This window comes from Mus pahari, chromosome 10, assembly GCF_900095145.1.
Source record: "Mus pahari chromosome 10, PAHARI_EIJ_v1.1, whole genome shotgun sequence".
In the NCBI taxonomy this organism is placed as follows: domain Eukaryota; kingdom Metazoa; phylum Chordata; class Mammalia; order Rodentia; family Muridae; genus Mus; species Mus pahari.
This window is the reverse complement of record NC_034599.1, coordinates 70,800,004-70,817,539: the sequence shown is the minus strand read 5'-3', so window position 1 is coordinate 70,817,539 and position 17,536 is coordinate 70,800,004. Positions and strand designations below refer to the sequence as shown.

General features: G+C 36.4%; 1 protein-coding gene across 2 annotated transcripts in view; it reads right to left on the bottom strand.

Annotated features, from left to right (window-relative positions):
- The window catches only part of Hmgcll1 (3-hydroxymethyl-3-methylglutaryl-CoA lyase like 1), a 127,423-nt gene that overhangs the window by 55,294 nt on the left and 54,593 nt on the right, over nt 1-17,536 (bottom strand). For both annotated transcript variants that reach the window (XM_021207104.2, XM_029543829.1), the window contains exons 4-5: nt 7,620-7,715; nt 5,495-5,643 (exon numbers count right to left, since the gene is read on the bottom strand). In XM_021207104.2, the coding sequence (XP_021062763.1) occupies nt 5,495-5,643; nt 7,620-7,715 (245 nt within the window). The remainder of the gene's footprint in view (nt 1-5,494; nt 5,644-7,619; nt 7,716-17,536) is intronic.

Sequence of the window (17,536 nt, the reverse complement as noted above, 5' to 3'; positions counted from 1 at the left end):
GGGAGGGAGGGAGGGAGGGAGGGAGGGAGGAAGAAATCATCATCTGCTTCCCTTAGGAAGAACAATATCAACTAACTGGACCCTCTCCTCCTCCTCCCCCCAGAGCTCCCAGGGATTAAACCACCAACCAAAGACTACACATGGAGGGATGACTCATGGCTCCAGCTGCAGATGTAGCAAAGTATTGCCTTATCTTCAATGGGAGGGGAGGCCCTAGGTCCTGTGCAGGCTTGATTCCCCAGCATAGGGGGATGCTAGGGCAGTGAAGTAGCAGTGGGTGGGTGGGTTGGGGAGCACCCTCATAGAGGCAGGGGGAGGGGAGATGGAATAGGGAGCTTGCAGAGGGAAAACCAGAAAAGGGGACAACCTTTGAAAGGTAAACAAATGAAATAACCAATGAAAATAAATGTGAGCTAGAACAAATCAATCAAAAGGAAAGGAGAAAAAGAAAACTCAGAATGAAATGTCTAAGACTTTGAGATATAAAAGGTACACACTAAGCAGGCTAGTATACAATGTTTCTTAGATGTAACCCAATTTGGGGCTATTAATGTGAATAAAACCTACATTTGAGAAATGAAATAGATAAGCTCTTTAACAAACCCATCACACAGTGCAAAGACAAGGAAGAAGAAGTCAAGTCCAATTGATTGGAAAATAGGCTTGCTCTTCCAGTTCCTATGCCTTATGTAACATTTCAGATAATTTGTTTATATGTGACCAAGATATATGAGAAGGAAATGGCATAGCAATGGAGAGAATTGTAAAACAAAGAGAAATTTCAGTCCATAGGCAATGACTCAAATAATGTGCAAAAACAGTTATTTGTTCTAAACCCCAACACTGAGATGTGACTTAAATATAATACCTAAGGTGGCCAGTTGCATATTTCCTTTGAAATGTGCTAAATAAGGAATATAATGCCAATAAACAACAATAAATTCAAATTGATCAAAACAAGCATTTCATGCTTATTCAGCTTATCATGAGGCCACGACTGCCCATGGGTTCCTAAAGTCTAACTCTACATTTGTATTTCCCCCATCTCTCAATAATGACCTTCCAAGGCATGCAACGATGGCACAAAGATTATGGGAATAATAAACCAACATCTAACTTGACTTATAAGGCCCAGTACATGAGATGGGAGCCGTACCAGACTCTGCTTGGTGACCAAGAACCTGAGACTAGAAAGCCTCGGAGCCTAGAGTAAAATCCAATACTACTCTCCTACTGAAAGAATGTAACCATAAAATGACTCCTAGTGACAGTCTTCTGTGCCCATAGATCGGTGCCTTGCTCAGCCATCATCAGAGAAGCTTCCTCCTGAAGCAGATGGGAACAAATACCCACAGCCAAACATTTCACGGAGAGTGAGAGACTTGGGGACACTTAGTCCTAAATGGGATTTCTCCATCAAATCCCTGTCCTCGGGGCTCAGAGAACCCTGCAGAAGAAGATGTAAAAAGGAGTGTAAAAGCCAGAGGGGATGGAAGACACCAAAAGAGATGAAGGTCCCTCTAATTTAACATGATATAAAGTCACAGAGATCACGGCAACATGCACAGGGCCAGCACAGAGCCTTTGAGTATACATTATGGCTTTCAGTTTAATGTTTTTATAAGATTCCTGAGTGTGCAAACAAGTGGGTCTCTTTGTCTATATCTGGTTTTGTGTGTGTGTGTGTGTGTGTGTGTGTGTGTGTGTGTGTGTACGTGTACACGCATGCCTTTTCTTGGGTTCTTTTTCTTCTGTTTGTTTCCCATTTCAATGTGCAAGTTTCTGCTTTATCATTTTATTTTATTTTATTATTATACCTCAGATGTCTGTCTGTTTTTTAGTAAGCGACAGAACATAGGTAGGAGTGAATCCAGATAAAGGGAAGATGGGAAGGAACTGGGATGACTGGAGAAAGGGGAAATCACAATCAGGACATATTATATGAAAAAAATCTATATTCAACTAAAGGGGAACAAAGAAAATAAAAGTTCTTCGCAAAAACCAAAATGTGGTAGCACATTCCTGTAATCACAGGAAGGGAGGGGGAGGGGCACTGAGCTTGGAGGAATGCCACAGCTTGAGGTCAGTCTGGGCAACTTAGGAGAGACAGAGCTATATATCAAGACCTTGCATCCAAAACCAAGAAAAATAAGTCAGTGTAATAGTTAAAGTGACGGCCATCCACCCTCAGCCACCTGTTTTGCACTGATGTTAGGTTACATACACTTACAGGAAGGTACAAACCTTGAAGTAAACACTATACATGTAAAAGCAGCTTAGCAGATGTCTGTATTTTATAGTTTTATGTACTGCATTTTGGTAGCCCATTATTTGACATCTTCTTGCAACCCACAATCTAGGCTTGTGTTTAACAGTGGAAGTTAACAAGTGACGTTATAAGCAGCTTCTGCTAATAGGAAGATAGGAGTATGTCCACAAGGAAATTCCTCCAAGGGAGACGGTCTGGTGGAATCCATCTGGTAGTCAGGTGGGAGCAGCACTGCCTGCAACTCACTGTTCATCTGACAGCAGAGCTCTGGATACATAGAGTCATTGCCCTTAGAAATAAGGCTGCCCTCACCTTCAAGGTCAGGACCATATAATCCCTGTGGCATCTGGCCTCAGGCAGCAAGGACAGGACACACCAACTCTGCAGCATGATTTAAATAGATGGTTTGGCTAATTCGCATTGAGGGCTGAACGGTTTGAAGAAATGTGTTGAGCTATAAATCATTCCTTCAAGTGAAAGTGAGGGGAGACAGTCCCTCCTTTTTGGAAGTTGGGAAGTTTGCTGTTCTGAAAGATGCAAGCTCAACAGAACCAAGGAACCGGTTGAAAAAACAGTTGTACAGTTGAAGAACTTCTTTACAGGGAGTGTCTTTACTAAAGAAATGGATCACAATTATCTGTGATATAGTTTATTTGGGAAGAAAAACAGACTTGATTTAGAATGGCTTGGGTTGATAGGTAAAAAGGTAAATAAAGACCACACTTATTATTATGGCTGGTCTCACCTCCTTCTAACTGGCAGTCAATATTAGTCACTTAATATAAACAAATTCTTACTGAAATAAAACATTATGTCTCATACTTGTCTTTGTTCTCTGTACCTAAATAAAATCAGTTTTTTATATTAACTGAATTAATAATTTGCCTAATTTTTATTTCATTTTCACTTTTTTCTGGAATGTTGAGAAGAAATGCAACAGATGCTGTTCACAGATATATATTCTTGCATTTTGTAGTCTTTTAAAAATAGAAAATTAACTTAGGCTTCTAGTAAAAAGGGAGAACTATAATCTAAGGCTTAGGTCAGACATAGAAGTAAACTGGCAGACCACATCATACTGGTCATATACAGATATTACGTGCTTCATGCTTGAGAAGTGGAATGTCCGAATTTCTTATTTTATAATGCACATTTATAAGCACACAACACAGTGCACTATGGAAAGAGGACATGGAGTTGAGAGAAGCATACGGGGTAAGTGATATGATATAAATTCAGTGTGTGTGTGTGTGTGTGTGTGTGTGTGTGTGTGTGTGTGTGTGTGTAAAATTCTCAAAGCATGAATAAAATATAAAAACAAAACATAAAAATAAAATCAAATTTAAATTCAAGGAAAAGCTAGGGAAGAAAATAGATTCAAATACTCAATTGAGGAACACACATATTAAAATTTATATTTCCAGAAATGGATAGTCCTCTGAAAAATCCAGAAAACTTCAAATTGAAACCAAGGAGGAAGAGAAAGAGGAGAGGGAGAAAGAAGGAGAGGGGAGGGGAGGAGGAGGGGGAGGGGGAGAGGGAGAGGAAGAAGGAGAAGGGGGAGGAGGAGGAGGAGGAGGAGGAGGATGTGTAGCCTGTATTTATCTACATTGCAACCCTATAATAAAATATCCATGGTAATACAGTGATTTGATTTCATTGTGAATTTCCTTAAAGTATCCAGTGAGAATTAATTTCCTCTAAATCAGTGGTTCTCAACCTTCTTTTTTTTTTTTTTTTTTGGTTTTTTTCAAGACAGGGTTTCTCTGTGTAGTCCTGGCTGTCCTGGAACTCACTCTGTAGACCAGGCTGACCTCTAACTCAGAAATCCACCTGCCTCTGCCTCCCAAGTGCTGGGATTAAAGGCGTGCGCCACCACGCCCGGCGGTTCTCAACCTTCTTGGTACTGTTACCCATTAATACAGTTCTTTGTGTTGTGTTAACCCCAACCATAAAATTATTTTCATTGTTATTTCATAACCATAATTTTGCTGCTGTTGTGTATCATAATGAAAATATCTGATATTGAGGATATCTGATATGCAATGCCTGTGAAAATGACACTGACCCCCAAAAGGATCACAACCCACAGGTTGAGAACCACTGGTCTAAATATTCTTGACTTTTTGAAATAGATTAAGGTGTTCATATTCCCTTTTTTAGAGGTAATAAAGATGAAAATACTTCGAATTTTTAATTTACAGTTTATAGACCATCTGCCCTTTACATTTTGATCACATAATTTGGCCTTAAAGTAAACGTACTATTGTTTTATGACGATTGATGCATATTATCTTCTCTTTACTTTTTTTCCAAGTTCTTCATGTGAAAAACATCTAATAAACCCCAAAGATGATTCAACATTATAAAAAAAAAACTCTATGGTAGAAATTTGGGAAGATAAAATTCAAACAAAAACACATAGTATAGTATAGTCCAAGTCTGGTAGTTCTTTAAATGACCTAGGGTTAAATCTAATCATTGTAAGCCCTGTTCTGAAGCCAATTCTCTTTCTTATTAATTGTTGAATTGTTCTGCCTCTATGGACTTTGCTCACATCAACTAAGAGAATTATAAGGTAGAGCTAAAGCCATTCCCAGCATGAATTTTATGTTCACTATATCTGAATACTTTTATAATTATTAGAAAAGAAACTACTGTCTTACTTCAAAACAACGAATTTATCGCATGTTTTTCAGTATAAAGAATTATTCCGAGTTTATGCTGCAACTGCTGATCTGGGAAACAAGCAAAAACAAGTGCAGAATTTCCTCTGTCCTTCAATTCCGTCACTATAATGGCCTCCATATTGTCCTGCCTCTGCTCTCTGCTACTCTACTTTCTAATGGTTTACACATAGCTCTATTGCAAGAATCCCAGGACAGTGAATTCAGAAATGACAGTACATGATATTTTGATTCAGGCATCCATGTAAACTCCTGAAAAAGAAAACTGAGGTTTTGATCTGACATTAGTTTTCCTTTCTACAGGATCTCCTGTATCACCTAGTATCACTCAGGTTCCATATTCCATGGGCTAGAAACATGGTAATAACTATTGATGAGATATAATTACACTAGTGATTAATATAAACAAATATGGTCCAAAAGCTATGATATATATCATAACACATATGATATATATGTTTAAAAAAATTACAAAGGTGGCTTATAAGTAAACTCAAAAGATAGATACAAATGAAATCGAGTTGGGTTTCATGAGTACCCTCGCACTGGGATGTCCATGTGTCTTGCAGAGCTGATGACCTCCTCAAACCTTCCCATACTTTCTTCAATGGAGCAGTTAATATTCTTCTTGCTGAAAGATTCCGAAGCAGCACCAAAAACTGCTATCTCCGTGGCTCCAGCAGCAACCTAAAATATACAGTTTATAGCCCAGAGCTAGCAAGTTGTAAGAGTCTTGTGAGTGATAACAGATAATGATAAGACAGACGACTCTAGCGCATGCCTAGGTTCACATGTAGCCTTAAAACTTAAAGCCAGGTTCTTTTCACTTTGTTACTCATAGTGTTTTGGAATAGAGAAGTATTTTATGATAACATGAAAATATACAAACTGTAATATTCTTAAGATTATGAGACATCCATAAAACATGGATGATGATCCAGTTAAGTCTGTCTTTCTTTCATCATGTTATCCTCAAAACACTTTAACCCTAATTATGGGGTGGGGAAGCATGTGTGCCCCACTAAAGCCTGTATTTTTATAGAAAACATTATTTGAAACCTAAATATTATTGAAAGAGAAAAAAAAAACAATTTCTGGTTCTCTTTTCTTCCTATAATCCAACAGAGAATGCCTTCCCAATTCAACACTTAGATTTTTGCCTCCAAATCTAAGTTGTAGTTCCAACTGCCTTTTGCCTCCAAAAGGAACTGTAGTTCCTAATTAGCTGCTATAGCTTTGTATCCTGGCTACCAAAGCCATGTGCTTATGTGACTAAGGTGTAAGTCCAAGGGCCAGTCTTTAATTCTAAAATAATAACTGAATCAACTCTACCTGTCCCTTTTTTTCCCTTTTGCTGTGTTTATAGCACCCACACCATCTGTAGTAATAATACGTTTGCAATTGTCAAGCCCTCTAGATTTCTAAAACACATCCATAAGACTTCGTGTTAATGTCTCACTCACTGTCTGACTAGGTCTTATGTGTTCTCCTCTCTGATTGCCTGTTAATACCTTAAGAAGGAAAGCATAATTTATCTTTCTTTCAACATTTAGAATACACTTTTTTGTTCCTCTGTTCAAATATGAATATGGATTCTCTAAAATAAATTTTCTACTTCGTTAAAAACTTATTCTTTTCTATTAATATTGGGACTTTGCCTGCCTTTTTTTGCAATCTGAAAACCCCTGCATCTAATATTGGACTTCTTTTATGAATGCAGCACAAAAACTTGTTTGCCATTCAGTCTCAGTTACTCAGTTAGTGAACCATGCTTTGCTTACAAACCCACAGAACTCCCAAGTCAACATTTATTCTACCATTAAACTACTGTTAGGACATAGCCCAAATAGTTTCTCCAAGATGAGGACCTTCACTTCTTTGGTAAGGCTTGATTGTAGCAATATTATTCTATTTTATAATGCCATAATATTACATCAAATCAAATGAAAGATAAATGTCTCTAACAGCACATACATGAACAAATAATGTACTGAATAGACTCTGACAACCCCAGCTTCATGCAGCAGAGTACCAAATACAGAACCTAAAATATGTATTGACATAAGGAATATATAATGTAATGCCTTTGCAACAAACATATGTAAAGATAATACAGTACTTTACATTTTTATGTGATAGTAATGTGATCCTTCTTGTGTGTGTAGTCATTAAAACTCACATATATCCCCCAAACCACATAGAATCACAATAAATAAAACAGGAGACAGATAAAGAAAAAAGTCATTACAAGCAGATACAGAGGCAATGACTAGATTAGTTTTTGTCTAAGAGACGATTCCACAGAAACAAAAAGCTGGCCCTAAAATGTTGACAAAAAAGTTATTGCAGGAATATTGATGATTATAATAATCATCAGTAAATATTTACTGATAATTGGGAAGCACCAAATGTACTTTTAAATTTCCATCCCAAATAGAGAAATACATTTCTTCTTCAATACATAAATAGTTGCACTGAAAGAGCTACATGGGAAGTCCATGAGGTCCTAATGGTGCAATGGGGGTCTTGACCACTATGTGTCCATGTTAGTTTATAAGCAGAGTAATTACATATGAAGACTGGTGGATTACATATCACAGAATTTTAATGTTTAAAGATCTTCAAAACAATAAAGGCAATCACAGAGAAAATTTCATACTTACAGCATGCTGAAAACCCTGAAGATTAGGTATAAGGACAGGATAGCGAACTCCTGGATACTGACGAATGCCTCGCATGACTTCAGCATGGTCAGCCATCTTAAACAGATAATAGTCAGATGTAAGCATAGAAATGAGCAAGACATCAAATACATGATTGACCTTCTGTGTAAGTTATAGCTACACATAAAACATATGCTATAAATTGAGGTCTGACATAAGAAGTATTCATATGTAGATAAAGAAAAGTAGTTCTTACTGTCATAAATGGATTACAACTAGGCATGACCTCACTAATTCATAGAGTAGGATCTGACTACATAGGTGAGTACAGAGAAACAGGATTTCTACCATTTTCTTGCAGTCATTTGGTAATCTAAGCATCAGGCATTCATGATAGTATGGAAAATTTAAAAGGCAAAACACAGTTTATTGTCACACAAAACTTTATGCCTAACTTTTCAGTCCACAAAATTTTACAGTGTTTAAAAACATATAAATTGTATGACACCATTAAAATCATTTAACAAGTCTGGGACCAATAGCCAATGTTTTTGGGTTAACATGCATGTTCCAGTTAGTAATGGTTAGAATGTTTTATGTAGTATCATCAGATGATTGCTATCTGTTCTTACATATGAAGAACTAAATAAACAGTGCTTAGAACAAAATTAAACCACACTATCAAAAGTATATATTATAAAATTGCAAATCTGAAAAGTCAAAAATTAATTTAACACAATAATCTAATACTAAGATCACATAAAATCAATGTATATTATGATGAAGAGTACATATTTATAAGTGCGGGTTCTTATGTGGTGCTTGATATAGACAACGCTCTTTATTGTTTTCCCTGTGGACTATGTGTTCTGTCAGGTCTTGAAATACACATCTGTAATGTGCATAATAGACTGTCCATATTAAGAACTAAAAGAAGCTGGGCAGTAGCGGCACATGCCTTTAATCCCAGCACTTGGCAGGCAGAGGCAATCAGATTTCTGAGTTTGAGGCCAGCCTGGTCTACAGAGTGAGTTCCAGGACAGCCAAGGTTATACAGAGAAACTTTTTATCTCAAAAAACAAACAAAACAAAACAAAACAAAACAAAAATAAAGACAACTGAAAGAAGCATATGCAACTAAAATATATTTATAGTATTATATAAAATGTGAATAAAGATAAGGACTTCATAAGGAATGGCAAGTATACCAGATGAGCATGAAGAAAGCTGTGTCAACAGACAGCAAACCCAACCTATTGCCCTCAAATGTCAGTAGAAGGAAGAAATTATTAATCCTCTACTCATCTTATTTTTATCATGATTACATATTGTTCTTAATTAATTAAAGCAAATCAACAAAATATAACTTTTTTGTTTATGCACACGCACACAAACCTCAAAGCCCATCCCTAGTGACACACTTCTTCCTACAAGGCCACACCTCCCAATCCTTTCAAATAGAACCACCCACTAAGCATGCAAATATATGAACCTATGGGGCCACTTATTCAAATAACCATATAAGGGTTCAGAATGAAAAAATGTTGGTATGAGAGTGCAGAAAAGTTTAAATAGAATACAGACTATTTACTAGGGGCTTGAATATGATGTTTTATAGTTTTTATAAAGATCAGCCATGATGATATTGATGAAGATATAGATTATATTCATTCCCTTGAAGTGGGGGAAGCTGTGAATATTCTGAACATTACTTTATAGTTGCAAGTTTTTTTATGTGGTTTCTGAAACTAGGTTATAATAAAAGAACTAATATTTCCCCTTTAGGGAAAGACACTATGAAGAAATTAGGTGACATGGAAGGGAAAATCCCAAAATCACCTATGCAATGGCCACATAAAAAGTCAGCTCCTCATGTAGAATATACACAAAGATGAAAAGAGCAACAAACCAATAACTAAGGCCACTCCTTATATCTGTGAATAAAGTAGCCTTCAGATGACTCTAGCCAAAAGAGTTCAGTCATGGTTGTGATCCTAGACAGCACAGAATAAAGACAATGTTTCCATAACACCCTAGTCAGATTTCCAATGCAGACTTAGTGTAGACAACATATATTTATCTCTACCATCCATATCTCAAGTAACTCATTACATTGGAGTAAAATAACAATGAAAATGGATATGGTCCATAAAGAGGATGTATGTGGTACCCCATACATCAGTGAAAGTGGTCATTTGACATCATGCAAAAAATGTTAGAGAAAGTGTGAACCATATTCTCTAAGATGTCTTTGAATTGGATTTATATTAGTCAAAAGCTATTAATTTATCTTGAAGGCAACATAGAAACACAAATACAGGGTATTCATATAGAGAGAAGATTGCAATAAATTCAGAATTACAACTGAATCTCAGGGAGGTATGAAAGTCAGCCCATAGAGATGGGAGGCAATTCTCAAGCAAGTCTGAGAATCCAGTGAGTTGTGAATGGTCTCTGCTATAAAGACAGAATACTTGGTCAAGAACTCATAAAGAAAAGTTACTAAGACTAATATATAAGTTGTATTTTACTGAAAAACTTAATCCCTACTATTTCATAGCCTTAAGAAATACATTAATAGTAAAGACACCTAAAAAGACATTGTGGCATATTATCTATCTATCTATCTACCTATCTATCTCTATCTCTCTATATAATTACGTATATATTATATATAATCTATTATATATAATGTAATACAGATATACATATCTACACATATAATACATATACTATATATACTATAATATAAAAAACATAAATCCATTTATACATATACATATATGGTTTAGATAAATATTTTCCTATGTGATCTAACAATGCTCTTCCCAAGAACCAATATTGCAAAAACCTCCAACAAGCTATGAGAATCTCCCTTCAGAGTTTTAGGTCAAAGTTGTCCAAGAAACTCCCAAAACATTATAGGATATTGCTGTTGCCATTGGCTGCCTCCCAAAGGTTGAAGGTAAGTCCCTATTGCTGACAACACTGAATCTTTGGACAAAAAAAAAAAATCAGGATTCAAATTGGGATCATAGCTGAAAGCATCCTTCTGGATGATTAGCTTTCATGGTACCAGAGGCTCCATGGAAGATTTCAAGGGAATAAAGCAATCAATAGTTCTACCCAGCTATGGTGCTTAGGAACGAAAGCAACAATGAACGTGGAATGATATCCCGAAGGGTACAATGGTGGTAGGCAGACTTTGGGAGTGATGAACAGCCCTCTGACTTGACCCAAGGCTAGCTCAACAAGAGTGAACACATGCCTGGTACTGGACACGAAGCCATACGTTAGGAGGCTAGTCAGGCCATGGGTCTCGAAGGAGTACCTCCAAAAGCCACTTTACTAAATCAGTGCATTCCTAACTACATTCTAAACATTTATCCTTATGCCCACAGATAAGAGTAGATGCCACCCCTTATCAAAAACATATTTCCTTGCATCAGATGGAGACCATTATAGAAACCACAACCAGAGTACAGAGAACAAGTGACCATGAAGTTATAATAAACCAAATATAAATTTATTTTTAAAATTGTAAACATATAATTTATCCCCCAAACATTCACGTCCCTAATGTACCAATTATCACAATACTGTAGCATGCAGGACCTATACAGTACAGGGCATGCATTAGTCCCCATAGAGTAGGCCTCATATCCAACCAAGGAGTAATTGATAATCCCCAAAACATTCATGTCACTATGGTAAGATGCCAGTACTGTTACCTATCTGGGCAGTTCAGCATTGTAGCATGCACCACCGAGAGCTAGATTTGATGACTCTTCTCCAAAAACCTGCATAGCAACTTATGGCACTAAGAAAATATTGTGGCACTAAAAAAGTATTGTCATGCAAAAAAATAATTAATGCACAAATACTGAAAAAATGTTTTATGAAGTGGTCTCCAACATTCACCTGTTTTAAAAATATTATCATACATAATTTATAGATGCTTGTCATGGTTTTAAAGTTTACATTTCTATAACTTAGTTTGTCTATAGCATCTCTAGATATATCTACTTCTTATTTCTCTCAACATACTATCTTAATTTTTTTTCCAGGAAACAGACTCATACCTATGAACACATAGCTGTCCTTTCTCTCTACGCACTGGCATCTTGAAGCTTTTACTTTTGCTCACCATCAATCCAGAATAATACTCAAATCTTATTGAACTAAAAGTAAATAATGCTAGTAAATTATTGTTCAGAGTCTCCTCTGGCCAAGTCTGCCAGTGCTATTTTCCTTGTGCAGGGGCACAGTGTGAAAGACAGACAGATAAGAGAATGTGCAATTTCTTCAACACCTGCCATCGATTAGTGCAAAAACATAAATGATGTGGTTTCAGACCCTATAACTCAAAACTCAATGTGAGCAGCCATTCCTCTTAAAGGTAACATTTGGAAACTCAGTAATGGGAAAAAATGAGACTCGAGTGCCTCCTGACAATCCTGGGTGAGAGTGCTGTAGGCAGCTCTGAATAGCACTATAGCCTGGGTCCTATAACCATGTCCCATTCATAGACGCCTAGCACAAACCTCATCTATCTTAGCCTCAGTAGCACAGAGGAAATCTTGGTCTGCTTGAAGAAGTAAGACACTCTTAATAAATCATAGCCTTACAATAATAAACACAGGAAATCTCTGGAAAATTGAACATCCTTTTTTTTTTTCTACCCAATACCCTGCTTGGCTGCCAAAGCTAAAACTGTCTGACACCATATTCACAAAACTTAAGTCCAGAAGCCTTAAAACTAATTTGGTCTGGTGTATAATTTCCTGTCCTTCCTTGTTCGACTTTACCTCTGTATGTGATGGACCTTATAGTGCCCTCTGTTGGATGGAATGTCCATGTGTCTCAAAATTTTCCACCACGACTTCCCCTCCTCTATCCCTAATCATAATTCATGATGTCTACAAATATTCATTTTTATATTGCATGATAAACATCACCTACAGGAATGGATTTGTGAATTTAAAACTGTAACACTAACATCTTGGAGGGAAGAAATGAAAGTCTTCTTTATCCAATAACATTTCCCAGTTTGGGAAGATAAACATAGCAATTATACATTAGTTATTTTTTATTAGGGTCAATGCCTTTTTAACTACCTGCCTGATCTTCCTATATTAAAAATATCATGTTCCTAACATCATTCTAAAGTACGGGCAAAAAGTCTCAAAGCTCCCAGTATAATTTTCCTTCTGTGTCTGTGCAATTGTGTTGTCTCTCATGTATTATGCTTTTGTGCATGATAATAATGTTGCCACTGTTGTCATTTCCCTTGCATGGAAGCATGAGCAATTTTTAAAATAGTGGAGCAAATTGCTTTCAGTATGTTTTGTTAATAGAGCTTTGTATTCTTCGTGTTTTAAACCTACAGCACTGGGGAGAGCTACAGCAGAGAGGTTAAGTCTGGGTTACTAGGTTACTCACTGCCAGTCAGACGTTACCAAGAAGAAAGAGCTATGACAAAAGCAAGGTCTCATTACCATAAAAAGCATTGCTGTTGTTGTAAGCTTGAATCTTGGATATAATGTGGATGCTGGAAATTTTTGTTTTAGTAAACAATGAAGGCAGAACTTCCAAGGGTGCCAGCTTACCAAAGCAACCCATTCAGCATATACTAGTTATGTGATTCTGCCAGATTGTAACTCATTTATACTCACCTGATTTTTAAATTTCTTTGTGTGTGGTTATTCATTTTCCAAGCAACTGTACCCCACCTCCATCTACCTTAACATTATAATTACAGTTGTGCCTACACTGTTACTCAGTTTTGAGTCTAACAAAGAGCTCTATATAGTTTTTAATACAGAAAAAAATTAAAGGCATTGAGTGGGAGAATGAATAAGTGGAAAGCTTCCAACACAGAGAGAAATTAAAACACCTTGCCAAATCATACGAGAAAGGAGGAAAAAGTGGGTCTCAGATTTTTCTACTTCTTCATCATAAAGTATAAGTTAAACAACAGACATAATGGTATTCCCAAAGTACAGGGAGCCTGGAGAACATGGAGAAGGTGTGTGTGTGTGTGTGTGTGTGTGTGTGTGTGTGTGTGTGTACTTACATTTATACTACTGGGCCATACCTTTCTTGCAATGTATATAAGCAGATAAAATGTAAGTTGAATCAATCTAAGATAAGTAGTATTAATGCTGGAGTATGATTAGCATCAATTTACTTCAACATATTTGTATTTCAAATAACATGTAACTATAACCTATAGTCTTTTTCAATCAAATTTGAATTTGTCTAGGACAGTTATTAGATTAATATCATTTCCCCCCAAAAAATATCCTCTGCATTAACAATAAAAACCTTTAAATTCACAGCTCTCATAGAATATTCTGTTATTCTAAGAAAATTTTATTACAATCATCTTAATTATTATGAATCTACTACAGTAAACCAGAAGTGCCCAAGTTCCTTTTTGCCAGACCTCTTGACCACATTTTGTGTCTCCCACAGCTCACTGACCCTAAATGGCTCATCTGTAGACTTTCCAACGGAGGCCAATCATCAAAATAGAGTAATCCAAAAGGGAAAATTTTAAAGTCAAAAATCAAATATTTCTAAGACAAAATATAACTCTACTTGGTTTTTGTCTTTTACATAGTATGTGCAGACCTCTAAGATGTCAACACATAAGAGATAATTGGAGAAGGCCAGATGTTAAGATAACTTCAGTTGCATGGAAATAGGAAGGGATGTATTGAGAAGCGTAAGCATTCCTCTGGAGGCAAGTGCTGGGAGAGTGAACCAGAGGGTAAAGTTATTAAGGTTCTTTAAATACATGTACGAAACTGTCAAAGAGTTTGAAGATGCATTCAATTAGATACAGAAGGGTCTTTAAGTTGTGACTAAAATGTTTTTGAAAGTTTATTTCTATTCTTCATGGCTAAAGGCAAAAATTTTGATAAAGATAACCAGTTCAATAAAACTGAATATAGGATGAGATACAATGTTTCATTTATAACATTCCGTCCTGATTGCTTTTATGTGTTCAAGGACAAAGCAAATCTAACTTGTTAATGGAAAGGTAACTAATCTAATTAATTAGTTATGTTATTGAAAAGCAGAGCACATAAATTTTTCAATGGAATAAATTTTAGAGGAAAGGGAAAAAGTAGCAAAACTATTTTGATTATACCTTCTGCTTAAACCCTTAAAATCTAAATAAGGGCGTTGCTACAATGCAGTCTGCTTTGCTTCACCTTTGACACAGTAGTAAAAGTACATTTTAGACAAGAAATTACTATTTAATGCTGAGTAATAAAGTATTACCAACATTTTTTTCAATTTTATTGAAGATTAATTATAATCAAGCTCAAGAGCAGAAAAGTACCTACTATGACAATTCTGTCTAAATTTTATCCATATTTCCTTATCTTTCTGAGACAAACAAGGGAGTTTTGAAGTTTCTGAATATGCTGCAAGAAGGCGTTTGCCTTGTATGATAGTATAAGTTAATCAGTGGTTTCAAAACACATGTACGTGTGTGCACATACACACAAATACACACACACACACATACACACACACACACACACACGGAATTGCACAGCCCTTGTCACTTCTGACAGAGGAATATAGTAATTGATATCATCACTCTTGAAAGAGATGTGCCAATGCCCATTGATACAGCAATAACAGTGGTACGGGGTAGAAATGAAATTCATGCTAAATAACACAGTAGCTACCATAGTAGTCATAATGTGATCTTTTCATTTAATAGGAAAAACTGCCTATTTACGTAAACGTTTTAATGTAACAACTTGTGATAAACAGATTTTGTGCTAATGAAATGACACTAAACTACTGCTTTTCATTGGGGAGGGGAGGTGCATCGGCTTTAGTTGTGAAAAGAGGCTTTACTCTCGTTCTCTTCCCTTCAAAAATAAGAGATTCTCTGGTAATAGTATACTAAACTAGGTCATGCTGGGCGTGTCCTGTTCTACATTGGACCCTTTATAAAGATGTTGGAATGATTCTCCAGTGAGTGATCCCCAGCCTTCATTCTCTCCTTCCTAGCTTGGACTGTGTGTTCAGACCCAGTAGGGAAGTACTGGAGTCCTGCACAGTAGATATGGTGATGAAGGCCAAGCCTGGGACGTGCCTTCAACAGTCTCTCCCTAGTGTCTGTCGTAACCAGAACAGGTCAGAATGAGCAATAGATGGACTGTGGAGGCAGACTTTCCTTGTCATTTTGCAAGCTTTTGAAGCCACCTGCTTTCCTCACATAGCCACCTGGGTTGTGTTTTAAGCAAAACAATGTTATAAAGGAAACATGCTATAGTGGAGTGAGAATGAAGAGCCAGTACTTACCACAACAGGGCTAAAGTAAGGATTCTTTTAAGTTTAGGGTTCATAGATTGCAGACTTTGTTTCTTTGTAAGCTGCATTTATTATTTTTTTTTACTTACTACTATAATAAAGCAAATACTTAAAATTATTTCTAGAACATTATTTTAAAATAAAACTGTGACACTTGAAAAGTTATGGCCCCAAAGATAGTTTCTTTCTCACAAAGCCACACTTAAAAAACAAACAAACAAACAAACAAACAAACAAAACCAACTGGTGTCCTTCTTTCTTCTTTAAAACTTTGTGGACTTTGTAACTCTCTCAGCTAATAGGCTTGCCAAATCAATGCTATATAGATTACAAGGCTTAACTATAAAAAGCTTATCGCTTCTGAACCACTAATATCATCTTAGCTATCTAGAAGGACCACACTGTGGAGGACTTCATAGAGAGTTCTGAGAACAGTTAGAAATAAGTAGTGCCCAGCCAGTCCCTACTGCCCAAACTCCTTGTGCCCCTGAGTTCTGCTCTAACCATCATCTACTCCATCTTACTACTAGTCCCTAATAAGTCTCTGGAGCACCTAATCAAGTCTTGACTGAATTGTTTATGCTTCAAAGACACAAGCAAAATCAAATGTTATTATTTTAAGTCACTAAACTTATGGAATAATTCTCATGCACACAACAGAAACCTGTTTGATTCAGCTGCCAGGGATAAGTGATAATTTACATGTGCATGAGTACACACATGCAGAAACATTTGCACACATAAAATATATGACATGGTGTACACATTCAGTGAAAGAAAACACATTAAACCCATTAAAACACTCTACAGGCTTATGCAATAAGCATGAGAATGAGAGAACAAAAGGCATCTCTTGTTTTCATGAAGGGCTTCTGTTGCACCTGTAACACCAGGAAATAGGTGTTAAGTTCACTGGAATTCACATAGCACAATTTCTTCCATTTAATTTCAATAACCATATAATATCATTTACATTATAACAATTATCATTCACACCTACCCAGAGGACAAATACTGACAACACGGATGTATCTAACATGTATGATAATGAATACGCTCATGTAAATTAATAAGCAAAACCAATATCGCCATTTAGACTCTGCTTCTAAGGACAATATACAATTTGATCTCTTCAAATCAATCTTTTTCTACAAAGGATGATTAATGTGTTATAGCAGGAATGCCAGTTTAGAAGGGGAAAAAAAATAAGACTGTTTCAATATGGTTATTCTTGGCGTCACACCAGAAAATAGGAAATATGGCCTTAGTTAATTTGGCCAGGATCCCTTTGTGAAATGGCAGAGGCTATGTAAGGTAGACCATTAAGCAGAGTGGACATCCTTTGATTGGACTCATCCTGAGATACTTTCTATTGTCTGGACATATAATCATGTCTCTTAAGCCAGCAATTCGGAAGTGCCCCACCTCCTCTCCCTTTCTCTCCTTCTCCTTCTTCTTTTCCTTCTTCTTCTCCTTCTTTTTCTCCTTCTTCTTCTTCTTCTTCTTCTTCTTCTTCTTCTTCTTCTTCTTCTTCTTCTTCTTCTTCTTCTTCTTCTTCTTCTTCTTCTTCTTCT